This window comes from Solanum tuberosum, unplaced genomic scaffold (assembly GCF_000226075.1).
Source record: "Solanum tuberosum cultivar DM 1-3 516 R44 unplaced genomic scaffold, SolTub_3.0 scf00262, whole genome shotgun sequence".
Taxonomy (NCBI): domain Eukaryota; kingdom Viridiplantae; phylum Streptophyta; class Magnoliopsida; order Solanales; family Solanaceae; genus Solanum; species Solanum tuberosum.
Genome location: NW_006239186.1, coordinates 173,170 through 196,351, shown reverse-complemented (window position 1 = coordinate 196,351; position 23,182 = coordinate 173,170). Strand labels below are relative to the sequence as shown.

At 35.3% G+C, this 23,182-nt stretch overlaps 2 protein-coding genes across 4 annotated transcripts; one reads left to right on the top strand and one right to left on the bottom strand.

The window, feature by feature from the left end:
• The first annotated feature begins 7,043 nt into the window (after nucleotides 1-7,043).
• On the top strand, nucleotides 7,044-9,287 carry LOC102602309 (uncharacterized). 3 transcript variants are annotated; one of them, XM_015313704.1, is made up of 3 exons: nucleotides 7,045-7,181; nucleotides 7,314-7,373; nucleotides 8,378-9,287. In XM_015313704.1, the coding sequence occupies exon 3, from the start codon at nucleotides 8,430-8,432 to the stop codon at nucleotides 8,862-8,864; it is 435 nt and encodes a 144-aa protein (XP_015169190.1). In that variant the 5' UTR covers nucleotides 7,045-7,181; nucleotides 7,314-7,373; nucleotides 8,378-8,429; the 3' UTR covers nucleotides 8,865-9,287. The 3 variants fall into 3 exon arrangements, with proteins under 3 accessions (XP_006357952.1, XP_015169190.1, XP_006357951.1); XM_006357890.2 differs by lacking the exon at nucleotides 7,314-7,373 and having other exon boundaries at nucleotides 7,044-7,181; nucleotides 8,407-9,287; XM_006357889.2 differs by lacking the exon at nucleotides 7,314-7,373 and having other exon boundaries at nucleotides 7,046-7,181.
• Nucleotides 9,288-13,953: 4,666 nt separating this feature from the next.
• Nucleotides 13,954-19,592, bottom strand: LOC102601978 (serine/threonine protein phosphatase 2A 59 kDa regulatory subunit B' gamma isoform-like). Its single transcript, XM_006357887.2, has 2 exons — nucleotides 17,987-19,592; nucleotides 13,954-14,642 (listed from the first exon to the last, which is right to left on the bottom strand). The coding sequence occupies exons 1-2, from the start codon at nucleotides 19,253-19,255 to the stop codon at nucleotides 14,274-14,276; spliced, it is 1,638 nt and encodes a 545-aa protein (XP_006357949.1). The 5' UTR covers nucleotides 19,256-19,592; the 3' UTR covers nucleotides 13,954-14,273.
• Nucleotides 19,593-23,182: the final 3,590 nt, after the last annotated feature.

Genomic DNA, 23,182 nt, shown 5'->3' with positions numbered 1-23,182 from the left:
ATAAGAAATTAAACCTTGAATTAAGCAAAGGGAAGTGAATAGAGAAGACCCACTTCCAACTTGCTTTCTTCAAGTCTCCACAAAACCCTCTCCAAACTTGAGAGAAAAATATCAGCTAAAGTATGTTCTAAAGTGAAAATAATAATAATAATTGTTCCACACTCCAATCTCTCCTAAGACTACAACTCTAAATTGTATTTATAGTTTTCATAGCTTATGCTGCGAAGGATTGTTCGGCGACATTAGTCGAGATCGCCGATGAACTCGGCGATCCGCCCTTTGGTCAGCTCATCGCCTTCAGTGTCTTGCCTTTAACATCCTTACATTTTGGATCATTGGGCGGTACAGTACTGTTTCGCGGAACTGATCGGCAACCCGCCGACTGCTCCTTTCCTCGCCTTTTGATCCACTTCATTTAAGGCTTCGCGTACTGAAACGAAGGGTGGCTTATGTCGTTTCGGCGACTCGCCATGTTAAACTCGGCAATTCGCAGGATTCCATTTCTTGTTCTTTTCAGTCCTATTTGCTCCGTTTTGCACCTAAGTGTTCATGCTTCCACTAAAACTTCAAATACCTGAAACTTCAGCATTTTAATCAGGTATTGAGGTAAAACAAGCATTCAAGGACACTATTTCCATTAAAACAAAGCCCTAGTTTGTGGGCTCATCACTACACTACTGTAGAGCTTAAAGCTCCAACTATGGAGCTATCATGGTATCAGAGCCTACGATCATAGAGACTTCATTATCCAGAAGAAGGATTAGGTGCTCCGATCTCATCATTCCTAAAACTGGTGAATCGGAAGAAGTTGTTCAAAAGTTCCCATGACTGGAACTACAATGGATATAGCTGGAGTTGGAACTACTAGCACTCGTAGTGGTACACACACAACAATATTTCATGTGATTGATCACAATCATTCTCTATTTCTTCAGAATACAGAAGTTCTAAGTAGTTCTCTAATTTCACTACAATTAACAGGTTCAAAGAACTATGCTTTATGGAGTAGGTCGTTTCGAATTGGTTTAGTAGGTCGAAGTAAGCTAGGATTTGTGGATGGAAGGTTTCCTAAGTCCATATTTGAGCCTGAATTACATGATCAGTGGGGAAAATGTAATGCAGTAGTTTTGAGTTGGATTATTAATGTAGTGAGACTTGGTCTGCTTAGCTCTGTTGTATATGTATCTGATGTTAGAAAGGTGTGGCTAGATCTGAAAGAAAGGTTTGACATTGTAAATGGATCCAGAATTTTTCAGTTGCACAGAGAGATTCATTCTCTCACTCAAGGAACAATGTCAATTGTTGACTATCATTCAAGGTTGAGAGACCTCTGGGATGAGTATGATGCTATCATGCCCTGTCCTCAGTGTCCATGTCCTAAGTCCAAAAAGTTGGGTGAACATTGTGATTATCAAAGGTTATTGCAATTCTTAATTAGGTTAAATGAGTCGTATTCCCCTCATAGGAATCAGATCCTGATGTTGAGTCTTATTCCTTCGCTCAACAAAGCATATGCACTGCTTATTGATCAAGAAAGTCAGATAAGTCTGGCTAGTACTAGTTCCAACAGCTCAGGGATGATAAAAGGCACATCAATGTATACTCACAAACACAATATCTACAACAATGGAGTTGGTTCATCTAAGGTGTCCTCTGCCAAATCATTATCAAGTGTTGGTGATCACAATGAAGGATATAATTACAGTACCAACTCTTCGTGAGGAAGCTATAAAGCTAGAAAAAACTTCTTACAATGTGAACATTGTGGGTGTAAGGGTCATTCCAGAGAACAGTGCTACAAAATAGTGGGATATCCTGCTGACTTCAAGTCCAAGAAGAAACCTCTGAACACTGGGATGTATGCTAATCAAGTGGATCTCCACTCTAATCCTGGACAAGAGAATATAGGCTGGAATATCAAAAGAAACAACACTTCAGGAACAGGTTCTCTTTCTGGAGCTTTCTTCACTCCTGCTCAGTATCAACAAATTATTCATCTGCTATCTAGACCAAGTGGTGAGAACACATCAGTTGAACCATCTGCAAACATTGCCACTATTGATGATTCAGGTAGTTCCCCTATTACTATGTCATGTAATTATACAAGTAGAAAATGGATAGTTGATATTGGAGCATCACACCATATCACATCTGACCTTGGAATTCTAAACAAAGCTAGGGATGTGCCTGCACAAGGAGAAAGTAAAGTTCATTTACCAAATGGTAAAGCTGCATCAGTCACTCACATTAGAAGTACTTGTGTGTTGACAAATTAGCATATATCTAACTAGTTGTTAGTCTCAAAGAATTACAATGCATAGTGTGTTTTTTTCTTGACTTCTGTCTTTTCCAGGACCTCTACACTGGTCTGGTAAAGAGGATTGGTAAGGAGGAACATGGTCTATACATACTACATGAAGGTCCAAGTCAAGCTCCAAGTCAGCTGGTCAATTGTAGTATAACTAAGTCTGTTAGTTCTGTTACTCAGTCTGAGTCTAGTAGTATATGGCACAAAAGATTTGGTCATGCACCTATTGATGTAATAAAGAAGAATGAGTGTCTTACGACATTAGCAAGTAGTGATCAACTTCATTGCACTGTTTTTCCTCTAACTAGACATGTTAAACTTTCATTTCCTACAAGTACTCACAAGACTAATCATGTATTTGAATTGTTGTGTTGTGATTTGTGGGGACCTTACAGAGTTCCTACCTATAATAGAAAGAGATTTTTTGTTACTATTGTGGATGACTTTAGCAGGTATACTTGGGTGTTCCTAATTGCATCCAAAGCTGACACTATAGTGGTACTCAGACACTTTCTTAAACATGTCCAAAATGTGTTCTCTACCACTGATAAAACTCTGAGAACAGATAATGGTTGTGAGTTTTTTAATGGTGAGGTTCAGACTTTACTAAGTGAACTGGGAATTGCTCATCAGAATACTTGTGTCTATACACCACAACAGAATGGTGTTGTTGAAAGAAAGCATAGAACCATTCTTGCCATGGCAAGATATCTCAGGTTTCAAGCCTCTATACCACTCAAATAATGGGGTCACAGTGTCTCCACTGTTGTGTATCTTATCAATAGGCTTTCTTTTAGAGTATTGACCTATAAGTCTCCCTTTGAAAAACTATATCTCCACTCACCATCTTTATCTCATCTGAAGATTTTTAAGTCCCTATGTTATGTTGCATGCCCCAAAATTTATGATAAGTTCTCTTCCATGGCCATTCATGCAATGTTTATGGGCTATTCATCCACACAGAAAGAATATGTCATATATGATATTCATGCTCATAAGTTCTTTGTGAATAGGCATGTTGTATTTTAAGAAGATTTGTTTCTTTTCAAGCACATGCAAACATCCTCAGATCCCATGTTTCCTGTCCTTGACCTTATTTCACCAGTTGATTTTGAGTCAGTGTCACTGCCTACTATGACTCATGTAAACATGGATTTTGAGTCATCAGTTATGCCTTCTGAATCACCACCTCATATAGTTCCTATTCCAATTCCTCATGTGGTATCAGTTGCATCATCAAGAATATCAGGCAGGACCAGTAAACCTCATTTGTAGTTGCAGGACTTTGTTACACAACCTAAAGCAAAAACTAGCTTTTGTCTATATCCATTAGCCTCGCATCTACCCCCCTCTTATAGTAAAACCCTGCAAGTTTATTCAGCTATATCTGAACCAGTGAACTTCAAGGAGGCTGCTGCTAATCCTGCTTGGGTAAAAGCTATAAATGAGGAAATTACAGCTCTAGAGTCTAATAAAACCTGGAGCGTTATTGATCTTCCACCTGGCAAGGTACCTATTGGGTGCAGGTGGATCTATAAGATAAAATTTATATCCTTAGGAGAAGTTGAGAGATTCAAGGCCAGGCTAGTAGCTAAGGGGTTCAGTGAGAGAGAAGGTCTTGACTATGGAGAAACTTTCAGTCCAGTTGCTAAGATGGTCACTATGAGAGCTGTGGTAGCTCTCTCTAAATGATGGTATATTTATCAGATAGATGTGCAAAATTCCTTCTTTAATGGTGATCTCAATGAAAAAGTGTACATGCAGATTCCTGATGGATTTGCAAACCATGAAGGAAGCAAGAAGGTGTGCAAATTACACAAGTCCTTGTATGGCCTAAAACAAGCACCTAGGCAATGGAATTTGAAGCTAACTGAGGCATTGGTGCAGATGGGATTTACACAGTCACTTGACTATTCACTCTTCACTAAACAGGCTAAGGGTGATATTATGATAGTGTTAGTGTATGTGGATGATCTTCTGATTACTGGGAGCAACTCTCAACAATTATGCAAGACTAGACAGGAAATTCAAACCAGCCTCAAGATGAAAGATCTAGGTGAACTCAAACTATTCCTTGGAATCGAGTTCTCTAGATCTAACAGGGGTATTTTGATGACACAAAAAAAGTATGCTTTGGAACTAATTTCAAAGTTTGGGTTAGGAGGAGCTAAACATGTCTATACACCACTTGAAATGAATCAAAAACTCACTTCTATCAAGTATGATGAGCATGTTAATGACACAGACACAAGGATTGATAGTGATGATCTACTTCAAAATCCTACAAGGTATCAAAGACTAGTAGGAAGACTTCTCTATCTCACTATGATAAGACTAGATCTTGCCTTCACTGTACATGTACTAAGTCAATTCATGCACTCTCCTAAACAATCACATTGGGAGGCTGTACTAAGAGTGGTGAGATATATTAAGGAAGCACCTGGTTCAGGATTATTAATGCCATCTAATCAAACTGCACAATTTACTGCTTATTGTGACTTTGATTGGGGAGGATGTGTGGAAACTAGGAGGTCAGTCACAGGATACCTTGTGAAGTTTAGAGGTGTTTTAGTGTCATGGAAGTCTAAGAAACAAGAAACAGTGTCAAGTAGTTCAGCTGAGGAAGAGTTTAGGAGCATGGCTACTTGTGCAGTTGAGATCACTTGGTTAAAAGGATTGTATAAAGAGCTGGGAGTATGTGTAAATCTTCCTATGCATCTGATGTATGATAGTAAGGCAGCTATTCAAATAGTTTCAAATCCAATCTTCCATGAGAGAACTAAACACATATATTAATTGCCATCTTGTGAGGGAAAGAATTTGCCAAGGAATGTTGAAAACTGAACACATCGACACTAAACATCAACTACCTGATTTACTGACTAAAGGTCTGGAAAAGATACAACACAACTTGATGATGAGCAAACTTGGGATGACTAATGTGTTCCAACCATAAGCTTGAGGAGGAGTGTTAACTAGTGTAAATGGTTAGCAAGCTAGATGGTTGAGTTAGTTAACTATTCAGCTAAAGTCAGTTAGAAATATAGACAGCTGACATTAGTTAGTTACAAGCTCATGTGATTAGTATAAATATACACAGTGTACATATTCAATGTATCAAGTTACACAATTCAATCTATACAATTTCTTTCTTCCTCTCTACACTATTGAAAAGCTTAAAGCTCCAACTATGGAGCTATCAATATTCTCGAACTATATATTAACAATCTTAAAAATACTAATTTACTTGACTAATTGAAGTTAAATACACCCCCCAAACTTGCAATATGAATGAAATTCAACCTTAAATTATCACCAAATTTACGAATATTTTCAACACTTGTCTCAACTTTTTATTAAAAATCGCATGCTTCTACAAGGGGTTTGAGATCATTTACTCATGTGACCGAACATGAATGCATCTAAGTACAATTAGTCAAGTAGATAAATATTTTAAAGGCCAAAGTCATCTGCAGCCCCCTAAAGTTGTCCACATATTTAACTTAGACACCTCAACTTTAACTATTACATATTGAACAATTGAATTGTTGAAAAAGTATATCTATTAAATACAAAATGTTGATGTGGCAAAAGAAATGTACTACACTTTCGCTGAGCGCGTGGAAAAAACTTAATTAATGTTTTATTTTTATTTTTTTCCAAAAAAAACTTAATACTTTTTCTTCTTTGAGTGTCACTTGACATTTAAATAATTTAATTAAAAAAATATATATTTAAAAGTAATAAATATTCTTAAAACAAAAGAAAAATCCCCCACCCCACCCCTGTACGTCGTCTTCTTCACGGAGAAGACCACTGCCTCCATTTTTTTCCTTTTTTTTCTATTCTATTTCTTTTCAATACTTGTTAAAAAATAAAAATTGAATCAGCTAATTAAATTTGAAAGAAAAAAAGAAGAAAGAACAGACTGAAAAAAGTTAGCCGAACGACGTCGATTTCGGTCACCTTCGAACAAATATTACCATTCAAATTAAAATATAAATCCACTAAAATTATCAAACATAATATCAAATTGATTCAATAAAATTAATTTAGGTCCTCTCAATTTCTCTTTGTTATCGATCTCAAGACGATTGACAGACTCTCTTTCTTCATCACTCTTGTATCCGTCTCTTTGAATATATCTCTCCCACGTATAAGGAATAAAAAATAATTATGTAAGCAATTAACAAAGAAATTGAATTTTGTCCTTTGAGAAAGAAAATCTTGCTAGGAAGAAGATGAAGAAGAAAGGTGGTTGGGTTAGGGTTGGGCTCTCATTTATTTTTATTTTTACAAAAAAAATAGATGAAAATTTATTTGAAATAATTTTCATTCTTTTTAACATAAAATTCTTTTTTTTTCTATAATTGTTGGGCCCAAACGCCACATGTTACCTTTTAATTAGTCATTTTGCCACATCACAACAAGTGTATTACACACATTTTTTTTTTTTTACTTATTGTCAAAAATATCTAATAGAAACAAGTTTTGAGTAAATAAAAGTGTCCAATAGATACTAGCACTAGTTGAGGTGTCTAAGTGAATTATGCGGACAACTTTAAGGGGCTAGAGATGACTTAAGCCTATTTTAAAGGTTGTTAGAGAAGAAACTAAATGTTTTCAATACTCTCTCGGAAAAAAATTAAGAAAGAAACTCACTTGTTTTTTTTGTTTGTTTTGTTGTGTGTATTTTTCAAAATGAAACGTTTAGGTGACCCGCGGGTGACTCTATACTCGTCTGCTTGGATAAGATAAAGGGACAATTCCGATAAACCCTCAACACTTTCCTCTGCTCTTCAAGGGTTTTAGAACCAATCTTCCTATTCTGCTTCATCTTGCTTTTGCTTCTAGAAATCTAAAACGAAAAGGGGTAAGTATGCATTTCTATTAAACCTCTTTTAAATGGTAGATGCACCATTTCATGAATTGATTCTTGATTCTATTGAGTGAATGAATGTCATTTTGGTTGCTAATTTTTCTCCTTTTTCGTTTTTGTTCATAGCTTGGATAGATGGGAACCCTTTTCTTGCTTCTTTCTTTCACTTCAGTTTGTATGAAGCAGGTGCTTGACTTTGACTACTGAGTTTAGATGTTAATTTGATTCTGTGATTTATTTTTGCGGTAATGGAGGATCAAAAGTTTGTTTGATAGAGTCCTCACATGAAAAATTGAAGTATTTGAAATGTGATAAATGAAAAGTATAACAAGAATTGATATTTTCCATAATGAAAAATGTCACACTTGAACTTAAGGTCTTTTGGAAACAGCCTCTCTACATCCACGATGTAGTATTAAGGTTTGCGTACACTTTACTCTCCCCAGACACCACTTAGTGGGATTTCACTGGGTATGTTGTTGTTGTCGGTATTTTCCAAAATGAAAAGACTTTAGGAGTATAAGTGAGAGTGACAATTTTGTTGGAAGCCATTGTGAAATCTGGTAAATATTTCATGTTTGCAGTTGCCAGAACTGCTGCTGGAAACCTAAAACTCTACATTTTCTTTGACTTGGGTGCTTCCCAATAGGTCAGTTTGATACCGTCTGGATGCTACCCAAAAATTGGTCTTGAATGGTCAACAACTTAAATTTTCTCATCTTCTTTTGGAAACAAAGAGACCAACTAATTTCTTCAGAAAAAAATAAAATGATGTTTCTTTTGGTTAAATCAGGTCAAGGCAACTTACTATTATGAATTCAACTACAGTTGGACAGAAGCAGTTAGTGTGTGTGTGTGTGTGTGTTTATATAACACTTGACTAAACGGATTTGAGATGACTGCAGAACTTGCTATAAAATGTTCCAGATATATGATATTTGTTAGTTGGTAATACCTTAAATACAAATGAGAAAACTTGAAAGAAGTGCAAAATAGGACTGTGAAAGTACTTTTTTATTGATATTCCTACTGGATCATCATAATTCATATATCTTGCAGAATATTTGTCTGCTGTTGTGCGAGTAATTCTACATACCTGCTTTTCTCTCGGACATTGTTTTGAAGGATACACAGTGATTGCTTGTATTTAATTGACATTCTTTAAACTAACTCCTACTAATGTTGTGTAGCTGAGGCTGGCTCATTTTTCTTGTGATAGCAATACAATATAGAGGGTGTCATATGGCGAGTCTCATAACAATGCCTGCTTTAAGCCACTTATCCACTAACACTATCAGCCTAGAACGAAGAAATTTATGTGCATCCTCCCGGAGATGTCGAGGAGTTAGGGCAATTATGACAGAAAAACCACTGGAGGACCTGTATCATGTGAGAGTAGAGAGAAATGTGACAAAAGATCGACTAATAGAGCTTGGAGTTCAGCGATGGTCAATGTGGAAAACTGGCAAATGCAAGTTGCCTTGGGATTGGCATGTAGACCAGTTGGTTTACATTGAAGAAGGCGAGGTAAGGGTGGTACCTGAAGGAAGCAAAAGATTTATGCAGTTTGTGGCAGGAGACCTTGTCCGGTATCCAAAATGGTTTGAAGCTGATCTCTATTTTAATGACTTCTACCAAGAGCGATATAGATTTCAAGCACATGGAGATGACCAGTGAATCAATTTCCTACAACTAGGCTCATAAAGTTACTTAATTCCCGGGCTTCTAGTTACTGCACTTACTAGTTATCTGTTTCATAAGCATATTCAGATTGTTGTTGTAATACATATGGTAGAACATGGTCTTTCTAAATGGTAAGGTGGCCAGATAACATTCAATTCATTAGTGATATGAATGATTATCTTTGCACTTGCCAATTCCGACATAGATCTTGACTACAATCTGCCATCATCTCCTCTCTGGATGATAAGCGTTTTTGCCACCAGCTAGGAAATCTTTCAGACATAAAGAGATACTGCAAGCTGTTTCTTCATCATCATTGTTACATTGGGATATTTGGTCATAATGTATTGGTATCAGATTGTCAGTTAAAATACCAACACTACTATCATTTTCCAGTTGCTTTGAGATTGTTTTTCATATAAGTGCACTCTGCATAATGCATATGGCTTTTTTATCTTTAAGCTGTACTTTTTTCTGCCCTGTGGACAGCAAGGATAAGCCATCCTGATGCTGCTAAAAATCCTGCTATCATATCTCTAATATTGTTGATGGCGTCTTGAAGTTTCCGAGGTGTGTGATTATTTGTCAAAATCCAATCCACCAAAAGAAGTGAAATCACATTCAATCTCTATATTCCTCACTCTATTTGTCATACATCATTCCACACCTGTTTTCATAGCCATAGTTTCTGCATAATTATTGGTTTCAATTCCCAGAGGCATGGCATACGCTATTCTTAATCTTCCACACTCGTCTCTGATAATGCCACCCCCGCAACATTGCCTTGGATTGCCTTTCGAACATCCATCAGTATTTAGTTCCATCCATCCTGCCTCAGGTGTTAGCCACTTCACTGCTTCAATAGTTGTACTAATCTTGGCCTTCTCCAAAAAATCGATAAAATGGATCCAAATCATATAAGGAGGGATATTGGGGAATTGTTTGTGAGCAATGATGTTGATTTGTTGAGTGACTTTCAAGATGATTCTGCTGGAAGACATCTTCATCCCTTCAAACCTGCATTTACATCTTGCTTTCCAACAGATAATAAGTTCAGGCAGAACCTGTAAAGTTAGTTTGTGGACAGTATTGAGATCCCTTTCCATCCTCCAGGTAATCAATCTATGCCTAAGACATTCTTGATCCATCCCAAATACCAAAGATTTGGTTAAAATAATTCCAAAAAGTTTTGCCAACAAGACTATTCATGAATAAATGTTCTTCATCTTCCAAAGCAGGAATTATACAACAATCACATTTAGGCGGCAAAGTAAGATTAAATTTACATTTAGGTGAATCAGGTGATCAACTTGATCTCTGATTTGCATTAACCTCCTCTAAGTGTGCGAGTGTGTATAGTTCCTTTTTCTAGCCATTGGATGAATTCTTTGAGAATATTTAGCTCTCATGAATTTAGTCCATAGAGTATCTTTTGTTCTGAAGTGCCACCAAAGCTTACATGATAATGCATCTACAATGTCTTCTAGTTTTCTAATACCAATACCACCTTCCTGAGTAGGTTTACAGAGGCTCTCCCATTTGGTCCAATGGTATTTTTGTTTCCCTCCAGAGCTTCCCCAGAAAAATTTTGCGAGGGCCTTCTTGATTTGAATTAGAATGGTATGGAAGGTTCACATATTGATAGCATATGCAAAGGCATTGCTGAGAGTACATGGTTGATCAAAATTATTTTCCCTCCTGTAGATAACATGTTACAATTCCAAGAACTCATTCTTTGGATAATTTTGGTGACCATATCTGTGAAGTAGTGTACTCTCTTCTTTCCATAGAACAAAGGGCATCCTAAATAGTTGATTGGGAACTCATTCTGCTGATAGTTAAGTATTCTAGCCACAATGTTACTTCTCTTTTGAGGGGCATTATCTTCCAATAAGAAAACAACTTTTGCTGATGTTGATGAGTTGACCAGAATTAGATTCATAGTCACTCAAAGTCTTCTTGATGAGATGCAAAGTACCTGCACAAAAGATTATTATATCATCAGTATAAGATAAATGATTTATGTTAGGGCATGTCGAGTGCATATGAAAAGCAATAAAATTTGGATTCTCAAATAAGTTATTTAACATGCTAGATAAAACTTCAGCCGCAATCACAAATAGAGAAGGAGATAAAGGGTCCCCTCTGTTTGACTCCTCTCCCGGATTTGAAAAAACCATGTCTTTTGCCATTTACAATGACTGTATACCAGTTGTTGGAAATCAGGTTCCAAATGATAACTATCCATTGCTCTGCAAAGCCCATTTTCCTCATTACTGCACATAAGAAAAACCATCATAAGCTTTGTTCATATCTAATTTAATTACTATGTTGTTTCCCTTAATAGGCTTTCTAATGTCATGGAAGATTTCTTGAGCTAGTAGCACATTTTCACATAATAGTTCTACCTTTAATGATATCGCTTTGATTGTCCGAGATTAAGTTGGGCAGAATTATCATTTAAAACTTCAGACACCAATTTTTGAGAAACGTTACTATTAAAGCCATCGGGACTTGCTATGTCAAAAACTGCATTTTTAACTTCTTCCATAGTAGGTATAGCAAGTAACATGGCATTAACAGAATCAGAAATCAAACAAGGAAGACAATTAAGGATACTGCCATCAAATGATATGTTTTCCTCGGTAAATAAATTCTAATAAAATTTCACAGCTTCTACCCTTGACAATGTTGTGAAAGAATCTAGTATTTTCATCTCCCTCTAATTGCAGCCTTTTGTTTCCAGAAGGTATCAAACATTTTGTATTGGAGGGACCAGTTCTTGATCCATAGTGGTCGTGTAGTAAGCTTCCAGTTGATCAACCTTTGTTTCCAAGGCTTTAGTATTTGCAAAAATATCTCCAACTTTATTTCTGGACCATTCACTGAGGTCCTTTTCATCTTCTGGTGAACTCTCCAAATATTATGTTTCCATTTATCTGAACATCCCAGTACTGTTTCTTCACAATATCGTAATAATCTTTTTTTTCAACCCAAAAATTTAACGTAATGATCTTCCTCTCCTTCATAAGCTGTCATGAGTATATATAGGGCAATGATTAGAACTGGCCCTTGTGAGGTGTTGAAGGGATGTTTTGGAGAAACAAGAGTTCCAATCTCCATTAGCAACCAATTTATCTAGTCTCTCTTCCAAATAGTGTTAGTGCCTTTCCGTTCATTGCACCATGTGAAGAGGTGACCAAAGTATCCCATATCATCTAAATCATAGTCAAAAAGGCATTCCATTAATGGCAAGCTCTTGTACAACCTATGTGGAATTCCTCCGAGCTCGAATACTGTTGAAATCACCTATGACAGCCCATGGATTGGAGATAGTACTAGCAAAAGCTCTCAGTTCTCCCCAAAGTTCTTCCCTCCCAGATTGTCTTGTTTTAGCATAAACTATAGAAATGTAGAACTCTTTATTGAAATCCTTGGTGGTAAGTTTATAAGTAAGCATCTGGACATGATTGGCAAAAACATTACAATTTAAATCTGCCCTCCAGAATATCCATATCTTGTTGCTTAAGTTAGCATAACTTCCTTGCATATTCAGACTACTCTTATAGATTCTTGTAAAAATGGTTCTTGTAGCGCCACAAAAGAAATGTTATGATGTAGATTAATCTCTCGGTCGCAGCTTGGGATTTCGTACATTGGAAGTGTTGGTTTATGAATATCTCTTTTGGTTTCTTGTCACCGGAGACTTTTCCTTTGAGAGTAATTTGCTAGATATTTCTTGTTTATCAATATTCTCTTCTCGTGCATCTTGAAATATCTCCTCCAGAAGCTTGAGTTAACAATTCTGCTTCTTCATCAGTTGTATCCTCATCTATTTCTTCTTCGGAGGTTTCTGCCTCATCAGTACGTAGATGTTTCCTCAGCCCACTCATCTACTCTTTTTGAGTATGTTCTGTGCTTGTTCCTTCTCCCTCTCACTTCGTTTTGTACTTTGAATACTCCTCTGATCAGTGCTAAGGAACTCAAATTTATTCGTATATTTGGAAGAGCTCTTGTGTGCTGAAATTTTCTTTTTCGGAGTCAACCATTGTTGTTCTGTTACTTGTACCATTTTTCCTTGTTGAGATACTTCCTGTACAACATTTGGGTCAGTGATAAAGACTTTGATTTCTCCCTTCTTTATTCGTTTGTGGGGCATTGCTTTGGCTAGGCTGATCCAAATCTTTTTCGTCAGTATTGGAATTTGGACTCTGTTTATTTCCTTCCCCGTTGCTAATCTCTTTATTTGTAGACCTCTCCAGCACAACTGCTTGATCTGGTGGAATGTAAGTTCGTTTCTCTTTTCAGGAACAATATTGTGATCAAGGACCATTTCTTTTCCTTTGTCTTGGTTTGTCACCTCATTTGTACGATGAGGCTAATCAATATAGGTCTGTTTAGGAGGGGCACTTTTACCTCTCGGAAGAATAGTGTTTCTTCCCTTATTTCTTTGTGTTGCTTGTTCAGTCTCAGTAGGAGTACTTTTTTGTGGTCTTTTGTAGTAGTCTCTTTCCCAGCGTTCAGTGCATCCTTTTCTTGTTGTTTCTTTTCCAATTTTCTACATCGATATAGAGTATGACCTTGAAGTCTACAATGAGTACAATAATTGGGTACACCTTCATATTCTATTTTTTGGTCATATCCTTGAAGGGGGTTTACAGAATTTCTTTGTCCAACAAAAATGTTATTTAGCCTAGGCTTGGTAAGATCAATTTCAACTCGAACCTTGGCCATACTAGGTCTAGTCCTACCTTTCGTGGCTGCCATCAGAGTACCTATAATCCACAAACATCAAAGCCCACACAGAGAGTGAGTTCCGCAGTGGAATTTGGAACTCTACCACAGTGACTATACTTCGATGACATAGCCAAAGAGTGGCCAGTGGGTGTTATTTCATCGAGCCAAACTAGCCGTGTGAGCCAGTTTGAGGTCCCAAATGTATAATCCACAAACATCAAATCATTATGTAAATACCAATCACCAAACTGATATTTCCATGAGTGATGGAGTAACTGATTACCTTCACAAGTTCCTGGAACAATCAGAGAAGAACCCATAGATGCTAATTGTTGAATTGCAAAAAGAGCATAAGAGTACCAAAGTAATATTTCTTTTTTTGATAAATATAACCAAATAACTATTTATCTGAAATCCCAAGAAGCCACTAGATCTGAGACCTTAAAACATTTATAATACAAAAGCAATGAGTCGAGCACCTGCCCCCTTCTCACAGCCCAAAAAGAGCATAAATGGAGAAAAATATAAGAGAAATTTGGTATCCACAAAAACCGTTATCACCTTCATCATCTTGCTGCTAAGCTTAACACGCCATGGATATGGGCACCAAGTAACAAAATACAATTCTGGGGCCTTCATCTATGGTTCAACTACCCAAATTTGTCGTTAATTGGTGCTGCTGTCAATGACAACAGCGGAAGCAAGTCTTGAGACGAGCACAGCTTCATTACTCACAAAGTTGGATGCTGCTAAATCTTCTAAGCGTTTCCAGGTCAATTCACGCCTCTCCTGCGCCTCCTTATCTTTTATCTCATCTTCTTTGAATTTCTCTAAACACTCATCAAAAAGTGCTTGATCAGCATCTGAAAAGATCTTCCTTACGTTCAACGTCAGACTTTGAACAGCTTCGTTCCAATGACCACGGGTGTTTTTCTCCAAGAGTGGAAAAATTAAGGGTAAAATCACTTCACGATTCTGAACTATTAGATTTCTTATGTGATCGTTATTCCACAGGAACAGAGCACGTTCAGCTACCTGCCAGTTTATGGAAAATGGAGACATTCAAAAGTAGAATAGACTTAATATAGATAATGATTCCAGAAATAACAAGTAGACAATCTGTTTCCAACAGGAAAGATAGTTAAGGTTTATTATGAGGTTTCTTGCAAATAAGAAGTCAGTGTATGCATTTACCAGTTTCAAAAAAAAATCAGTGTATTTGGACATTTCTCCAACATAAAATTAGGGCAACTTTGCAGGGGTGAACTTCATAAGTTATCATTCTGTTCACAAAGAATGCATGCTGCTTGATATTGTCCCTCCAGACTCCAGCAATTAACTTATGAGATAAAATCCATTAAGAATCAGACGTGGAATCATACTTCGGGACAAATCAGGAAAATGGATAAATGGCATTGTTAAAAGAATTAGGACACCTAGTAGAACAATACAAATGGACCATGAGCAAAATATGAATGAGGCATAGCGGCAAAAGCATTTGACTAACAATATATAAGATTTTTTAGATTGAACACTGGAAAAAGATAGGGAAGGCCAAAATATCCAAGCTAAGCTGTTCAGATCTTAATTCAAAGTGGTTTTTCTACAAGGTAAAATTTTATTGATGTAGTGGGGAAATTTCCAGGTAAATGAGGTTTTCAAAAATAGCACCCAAATCTATACCAAGGGGAGCTCATAGATGCCCCAAAAAGTAAGTATAAGCAAAAGGCATACCAAAGAGCTCTTCTATTTCTGTATGTCCATATGACCGACATAAGGGCCAAAGAGGCAAGGGGGTTGCACCCCAAGCTCTGCATCTCAACTTTAAAGTGTTTCAAGGTGATGAATCCTCCATTATGACAATGATTTCCAGCTCACATGTGGTAGTCGAGAAATTAGTTCTCATTGTCAAACAGTATAAATGACAAAACAGTGTGAAACTGGCATCGCGATACTGTGTTCAATTCCTTTTCTTTTTTTTTGAGATAAAGGTAACTGCTGTGTTCAATTCCTTTGTTTGGCATTCTACAGAAAGAGAATGGAAGTGGGGTCTAGGAAGGGTAGAGTGTACGCAAACCTTACCCTACCTCAGAGGTAAAGAGGTTGCTTCCAGCAGACCCTCGGCACTTGTTCCAACCAGGTTTTAGAATCTTGTTTCCATTTTACTCACTCAAGCAATTCCACATACTGACTAGATTTGGCATTATTCATTTACTTCTTTTCTCTTTGGGATATCTTTCCTAGTTAACCAGAAGAACATAAAGGTATTCCCTTTTCCTCTATAGCTGGAATGGTGTTCCACTTAGATTGACACTCTATCAACCTTAAATACTAGAGAACATCAGAATGGAACTGTGGAAACTCAACCAAGGATTTATAACACATAAATCGCAAAGGAGATAGGACTCTGACTGCATGTTGTTGCTATAGAACTCATAAATCACTAAAAGAAATAGTTTTATGGGAATAAAGAAAACACCAAATACTACTTACTGTCCCCTTTTCCCACATAGATTTGACTCATCCACCCATGGGCCATGGCAAGCAATACTTTTACATTTCTCTTACTAGTTTGTGTTTAAAGTTATAACGCAAGCATCTTCATCAGCTTTCCTTCTATTTCCAAAAGGCTATACACCCTCTTTCTCATTTAATCTTACCTGCTTTCTTTCGTTCGTTCATTTTGAATTGGAAGTCTTACCTGCCTTCTATTTTACTCCATCATAGCAAATTAACTTCTTTTATAAATGCCAAAATTAACATTTCCTATTATGGCAATACTCTACACAAAGTGGTAGCAATAATAGTAGTAGCGCAGCTACAGTACAGTAGTAGTAAATTGTTCTAGCTTCTGCCCATAATTGCACAGCTTCTCGTCTCCAAGATGTGAAAAGTTGGTGAGCTGAACACTTCATGTGGCTTTAATCAAACTTCTTTGGTGATAACAAGGAAAAAGACATACACGCTGAAACTCAAGAAAGGAACTTGTGTCTTATGTTCTCAATACAGTAACCAGAGAATGACAAGGAAATTAAAACTTATATTCCGCTTCCAGTGAATGGCCATAACCGAGAATCATCCTTGATCAATCTTTCCTGCCCATTGCTGGAAAACTAATGTTAAAGTAAAAATAAAAGCATGTAAATAGTGTCTATGGAAGCCATCCATCAACATATAATATGCCTAGGTTAATGGATATAGGCCTGATCCTTATCGGGAAAAAGTAACTATAATTTAAGTCTTAGCATCACAAATAGCTCCTGAATAATCTCTGTGTGTGTCTATACCTATGTGTGTGTATGTGTGGGTTAACCTGTGTGTCTGTGTCTATTGGTACATAAGAGATCCCAAAACTCTGACAACCTGCTGAGGCAAGCAGTGAGAGCTTGAAGTGAGTAATCATTTCCTCTATACTTGGTCAATCTACAAATCTTTTAATATAGACTCTTCAGTAAACAAAGCTTGATAGGTAGACTGGTTAATCTCTGTTTCCAGCCACATATTTCTCAGCCAATTTGCTAATTTGGCTTGAGCTATATTTGATGTCCAACTGATTTACAACTGTAACTAACATTTTAACTCAGCCTAATTGTTTGAAGTCGAAACTACTCCAGTTGTGTATCTAATTTAACTGAAGTCAGCATCTCTTTCTGTCCTTCGCCTTTCATATGATTGACGATATATAGATATATCACTTGTCCAATCATAAGGAAAAGAAAATGATTATTAACTTAAAAAATGGTGACATGCATCTTCAGCCAGTCAAAAGAAAGTAATAACAAAATCGAGGGCCTGTGCACCCCCGGGATTAGTCGGGGCTCAAAGAGACTCGGACACCCGGTGCAAATCAAAAAAAAAAAAAAAGAAAGTAATAACAAAATCTTTTTAGACCAAAAAAGAATACTCGAACAACAATAAACATATACCAGTATTTCAACTTTTTATGTTTCGCAGCAACCAGATATGTTCAGTACACCAAATGGAATACCCCGTCATTTCTTCTGTATTATCTTTCAGAATTAAGCTGCAGTGAAATTATAGTTTCATCCATGCAGATACTGAAGATATGTATCGTTCATGGCATAGACCAATCTCAATATCCAACAGCAAATTTGTCATTGGATCAGCTTATTCTAATAAATAAAATGAAGAGATCAGTCATCATCCTCTCCTACAAATATTTACTGAACCCAAACTCCAATCTGAGAATTTGTAAAGCACAGGAAACCCAAAAGAGGTCTTTATCTAATGAAGCATCAAGAATTGTTTGAACTTCAAATTGCCAAAAAGATGGAAGGTAGAAACAGGGAGCAACCAAATATAAACTGAGAAGTTCGAGCTAGCAAAAGATGGGAATCAACAGAATCAGAATATGATACCTGAAAATGAGAGCTGTTGAGACAACGACCAATCTGACGGAACAAAGGGACCATGCACCGTTGAAACTCTGCAGCTTGGGTAGCTTCCAGAACCTCCTCCAACTCACCAAGAAACATGACCTCCTTGCCACTATTGGTGACTGGCCAGTACTTCAGAAGTCCTCTGATCACGATGTCTGACAACTTAAAGTCTTTCTCCACAAACTGTGTGATGCAATACATGAGTTGTTGGTGGTACATGGCTAAGCATTTAGGTTTGTGAAGGGGAATCAATGCACGGACAAGAAAAAGTTTGTGCTCTTCCTTTAAAGGCAGAGCAAATCCATTGATTATACTGCCCAAGATCTCCAGCAATTCTGCAATTCCATTGTGCTTCTCAGTCTCAAAGATAAAACGGTAAAATATATTATTTATGGCTTTCCTGATAAATGGCCTATGCACCATGAACTTCCCATATACACGATGAAGAATTGTTTTCAAGTACTCGCGCTCCCGTTGGTCCTCTGAATCAAACAGTTCAAGCAATCTCAAGACAAAAGAGTGGTCAACGTATCTTTTTGCAAGCTTAGCATCCGTCTCCGATGAAGCCACAAATCGCAAAAGAAGCTCATAAACAACCTGAAGGTGAGGCCACGAGGGTTCCATCGTGGGCTCATCCTCTTCTGGATCAAACATATCCAGTAGCCCGTTGTCATGATTAAACGAGGGTAATGTCCTAAACAAATTGGCAGCAACCATTTTCGTTAATTCTTGCATTGTGACTTCATTAAACTTGGAACTCACAGCTGAAATATAATCAACTAATTCAAGCAACGTCTGCCTCTTGACATCCTTCTCCTTCAGATTCTTCGTCGGGTCGCTAAAATCAAACAGCACACAACACATTTGTAGCTTCCTAATCAAAAGATTTTGCTTTTCTGAGCTTGGGGCTTCTCGAACACTTGGTAGAACCTCATAAGATAACACAGAGTTTGTAACAGAGGGTCCCACCTGTCCATTAACCCGAACTGATTTTTTTCCTTGATTCGGCTTCACCGGGACATGATTCCCATTACTAGTGATCTCATACATACCGGAACTTGTTGAATTTAATGTTTTCCCCACATTTCCTGAACCCTTTGAGTTATTACTACTATCAGTAACACTATAACTGTTGGAATTAGAGTTCACCGATGAGAATGGTGAAACTTCATTTTGACTTGAGTCGTTAGGAGATGATGATGATTTTGACGGCTTCCTAGGAAGCTTCCCCAAAATCTGCTTAATCATGTCCACAACCCAACCCAACGCTAGCCCACACTAGAACTACACAAAATGTAGGGGATATACACTGCTAAAATTGCAACCCTATATGAAAGTAATCCTATAAATTGAAACAAACCACAAGCTTAACAACCCATACCTTGATGAATTAGCGAGAAATTCAAAGCAATTATCGAAATGGCTCGAATTTCCTGTCTGGAATTTGAACATACATCCTCGCGGAAATATTTACCGCCGGTAGGGTTTGCGATCGGCGAAATGAAGAAAACTAGAAAATGGATTTCGCCAAGGAATTTGAATTTGGAAAACCCTAGAATTTTGAACTGGAGAGTGATAAGGGAAATGATGGAATAAAATTTATTTTATTTCTTTTTATAGAGGGGGGAAATTTATATGGCGTTAAAAGCAATAGTGCACGAACACAACATAGGGCCCACATACACACTACAGAGACCTGTGTTTTTGGTAACCAATTGTTCAAATTTGTGTAACCTGTCATCTCATAGTATTTCAAATAATTCAAATTAAAAAGTTTTCACGTCAAGAAACCTCATGAAGTAGTGATAAAGAACACGCAGTTAACCTATGATTATAAGTATTAACACATCTATTACTATATATATAAAAGCTATATCATTACTGAAAAGCATGTCAAATATTCTCAAATATTAGTTACATTTTAAAGGGTTATTTCTTATTTAACATTTGAGTCATTATCGATGAGTTTGACAAAATTTATATAATATTTCATCTTTGTCATAATTTAAATTACTTTTCAAATTGTTAACGCTTTAACTATCATGACTTTTTCAACAAAATGAATTAGACTACCATAGATATGAAGTACATGACCATTATCTTTCAAAGCCACCATCACACTAATCATATTTTTCAAATTTGCATTAATATAAAAGTTTTTTATGTTTATTATACCTAGTTACTTTCAAAATTGTCGAACGGGTGGTAAAAATTACGGATTAAATTAAGATGAAGTGTACACATATTTAATTTTGAGGCTTACATTAAATTTATTTTTGATGTTAAACGAAAATTTAAATTTATTTGTGTCAAGCATAACTTTATACGTACACGAAGTTTAAAAAGTCTATCTAACTTGAGACATTTTGTGTGAAGTATGCTAAAGGCCTCAAAGATGAGTCAGTTGGATTATGAATTTCACTAATATTTTACAAGCACATGCATAGTATATAAATACCATATATTCTACTATAAGATATTGAGTTTGTTTTCTAAGTTTTCGCACTATATGCTCATTTTTTTAAAAGCTTCTGTATTAATCAATATTTATTCTTATAATATGTTAAATCAAAAATTCATTCCGATCAATAACAATTTTGAGTGTCAATCATATACGTCCAGTGTAAATGTGATTTGTGACAAATTACATATTGTAAAAATAAGTTTAGCAAATATAGAAGGATTTGAGTTGAACTGCATTAAGCTATAACTTATTATTTGCTTTTGCTATATATTGACCAAACTGATTTTAGAGTAATGGGCTAAATTTTTCATTGAACTAAGCAATGAAGTGTTTTTATTTTTACAAAACGTATTAAGTATCGCTTTACTCATTCTACTATCTCTGAATATTTTAATATAAGTTTGTTCTTTTATGAGCACAAATCTCATAAATCAATAAAGAGATCAGTGGGCAGACCTAGACCAATTTGGAAGACTTGTAATGATTATGTTTTTACAAAACGTATTAAATATCACCTTACTCATTCTATTATTTCAGAATATTTTAATAAAATTTTGTTCTTTTAGATTTTTTTATAAAAAGATTTTCATAAATTATATATTAATATATTTTAGTGAAAGTGATTGTTACATAACTGCTCCATTGAGTGAATAAATCCTATGATATATGTATCCTATAATCATATTATTATGATTGCCACTCATAAAAATTATCTAATTATAATATATGAGTAAAGTGAGAATATTGAAATTTTATCCATTTTTATGAGACTCTAGTATGACCTACATAGTAGGTCATAAATTAATTACTCTGTCTCCTAATTGAATAAAAATTTATGTAATATTACATGATAATGCAAATATATCCAATAGTTTTCTTGATGGAGGAAAATAATTCATCATTAGTTTTTAGGACAATCACATTTTATAAAGAAAACTCAGGGTTAAAGGTATTTATTTAAGAATTTCTAGCTTATTTATATGAACGCTTGTGATTTTATTAGTCTGTCTAGTGCCTCAATTGGTTATAGACATATAACTCTGGGACTTTTATCACTTTTTTTTTTATGTTCACAAGTCTCTGCTTGATAGTATGTGTTATTTTTTATGACACTTGATCAACTATTGCTATAGCTACGTTTATGATTAAAAATTTCTTATGTTAGACGTTATATATGTGTTGAATTTCAACATTGTCACCTTCATTGTGTAGCTAAAATTTATAATTCAAATTTTAATAATTCAACATTCAAAAGTTACTCAAAATAAAGTTTAAATTTAAAACATGAATTTTATATATAAACTTCAATCATTAACTTGTCAAAATAACGACAAATCTAACAAATTTATTGTGCAAAATTGATAATTTTTCATTGTTTTCATTATCCATTTAATTTCAACTCACTTCTTATATTTCAAATTCAAGACCCATTTCTTCAAAATATTTTATTTTAAATACAATAACTCATCAAACTCATCTTAATGACTCTATATAATAATTATATAGACTAACCTTACCGTCATGTTTATCTTATGTTTAGTCCATGAATTTTTAATTGTCTTCTTTTTAAAAATTTAAAGTAACCTTTGAAAATGGAAACTTAAATTTATAGGAGGTCTACAAATATCATTTTAAAGATGATCCTATATTTTATATGTTACATGTTTTACAATACTATTGATGGAAATAAAATTTCTATGTAAACGCTCTTTTTTACTCTTCTAACATAATAAATTTAAAAGAGAGAGAATTAATTATAATATAATTTGAAATAAATGACCAAACTATAAATTTAGTAGGATTAGCTCTACGATCGGCTTCTTTCATAATGAATAATAATTTGTACTAATGTCATCAAGAAAGTTAATTTTTTAAGTTAAAGGAAAAAGTTTTTTAACATAGTTATCATATTATAAATTTAGTAGCATTACATTTATGTTCGTCTTGCCCATTGACCGAAAATGTTGCTCGAGTGATAAACACATGTATATATAAAAAACTTTCAACTTATATTAGCATATTCTTATCTCATCTTTTTGTACTAAATGATAATAATTCTTACTAATGTTTATTATTTTAGTTTAAAAAATATTTGAATGCACCTTTGAGTGATTAAGATGTCGTCTTTAATATCTAGACACTTAATAATTAAGATTCTTTATTTTTTTTAACATAATAATAAAAAATTAAAATATTTATGTTCGTTAGTAATGGTAGAGATAGTAATGGTATTGGTGTTAGTGGCTACTGGCAAATAATAATTATGATAGTAGTTGAGATAGTAAATGTGGTTGATGTTGTAGTGACTGACGTGATGATGACAAAGTTGGTTGAATAATGTGTGGTGGTTGTTGATGGTAATCGACGACAATGCTAGTTGTGATGATGGAAATGATTAACAGTAGAATTTAGTTGTAGTAGTGGTGGGTGGAGGTATGAACGACAGTAATAGAGATGACAATTGATATAATTATAATAATGAAGGTGATAAATATTATAACGATTGACAATATAATTAATAATGATGATAATTGCCGATACAAATTGTGATAACATAAGTGATTAATGGTAATTAACAATGATGATGATATAAAATAATAATGACTAATAATTAGAGATAGTCATAGAGTGATGGTAAATATTATCTCAACAAAAGTAAATACGTTGTGAAGTGATAAAAGGGGTAAAATTTGATAAGCTCCCCCCCCCCC

What these genes read in the sequence shown, in the direction of transcription:
- LOC102601978 (XM_006357887.2), bottom strand. Translation starts at nt 19,255, where the DNA reads ATGATTAAGCAGATTTTGGGGAAGCTTCCTAGGAAGCCGTCAAAATCA. An exon ending in TCAACAGCTCTCATTTTCAG is followed by an intron (nt 14,643 to 17,986) that starts GTATCATATTCT and finishes ATAAACTGGCAG; the next exon opens with GTAGCTGAACGTGCTCTGTT.
- LOC102602309 (XM_006357890.2), top strand. Translation starts at nt 8,430, where the DNA reads ATGGCGAGTCTCATAACAATGCCTGCTTTAAGCCACTTATCCACTAAC.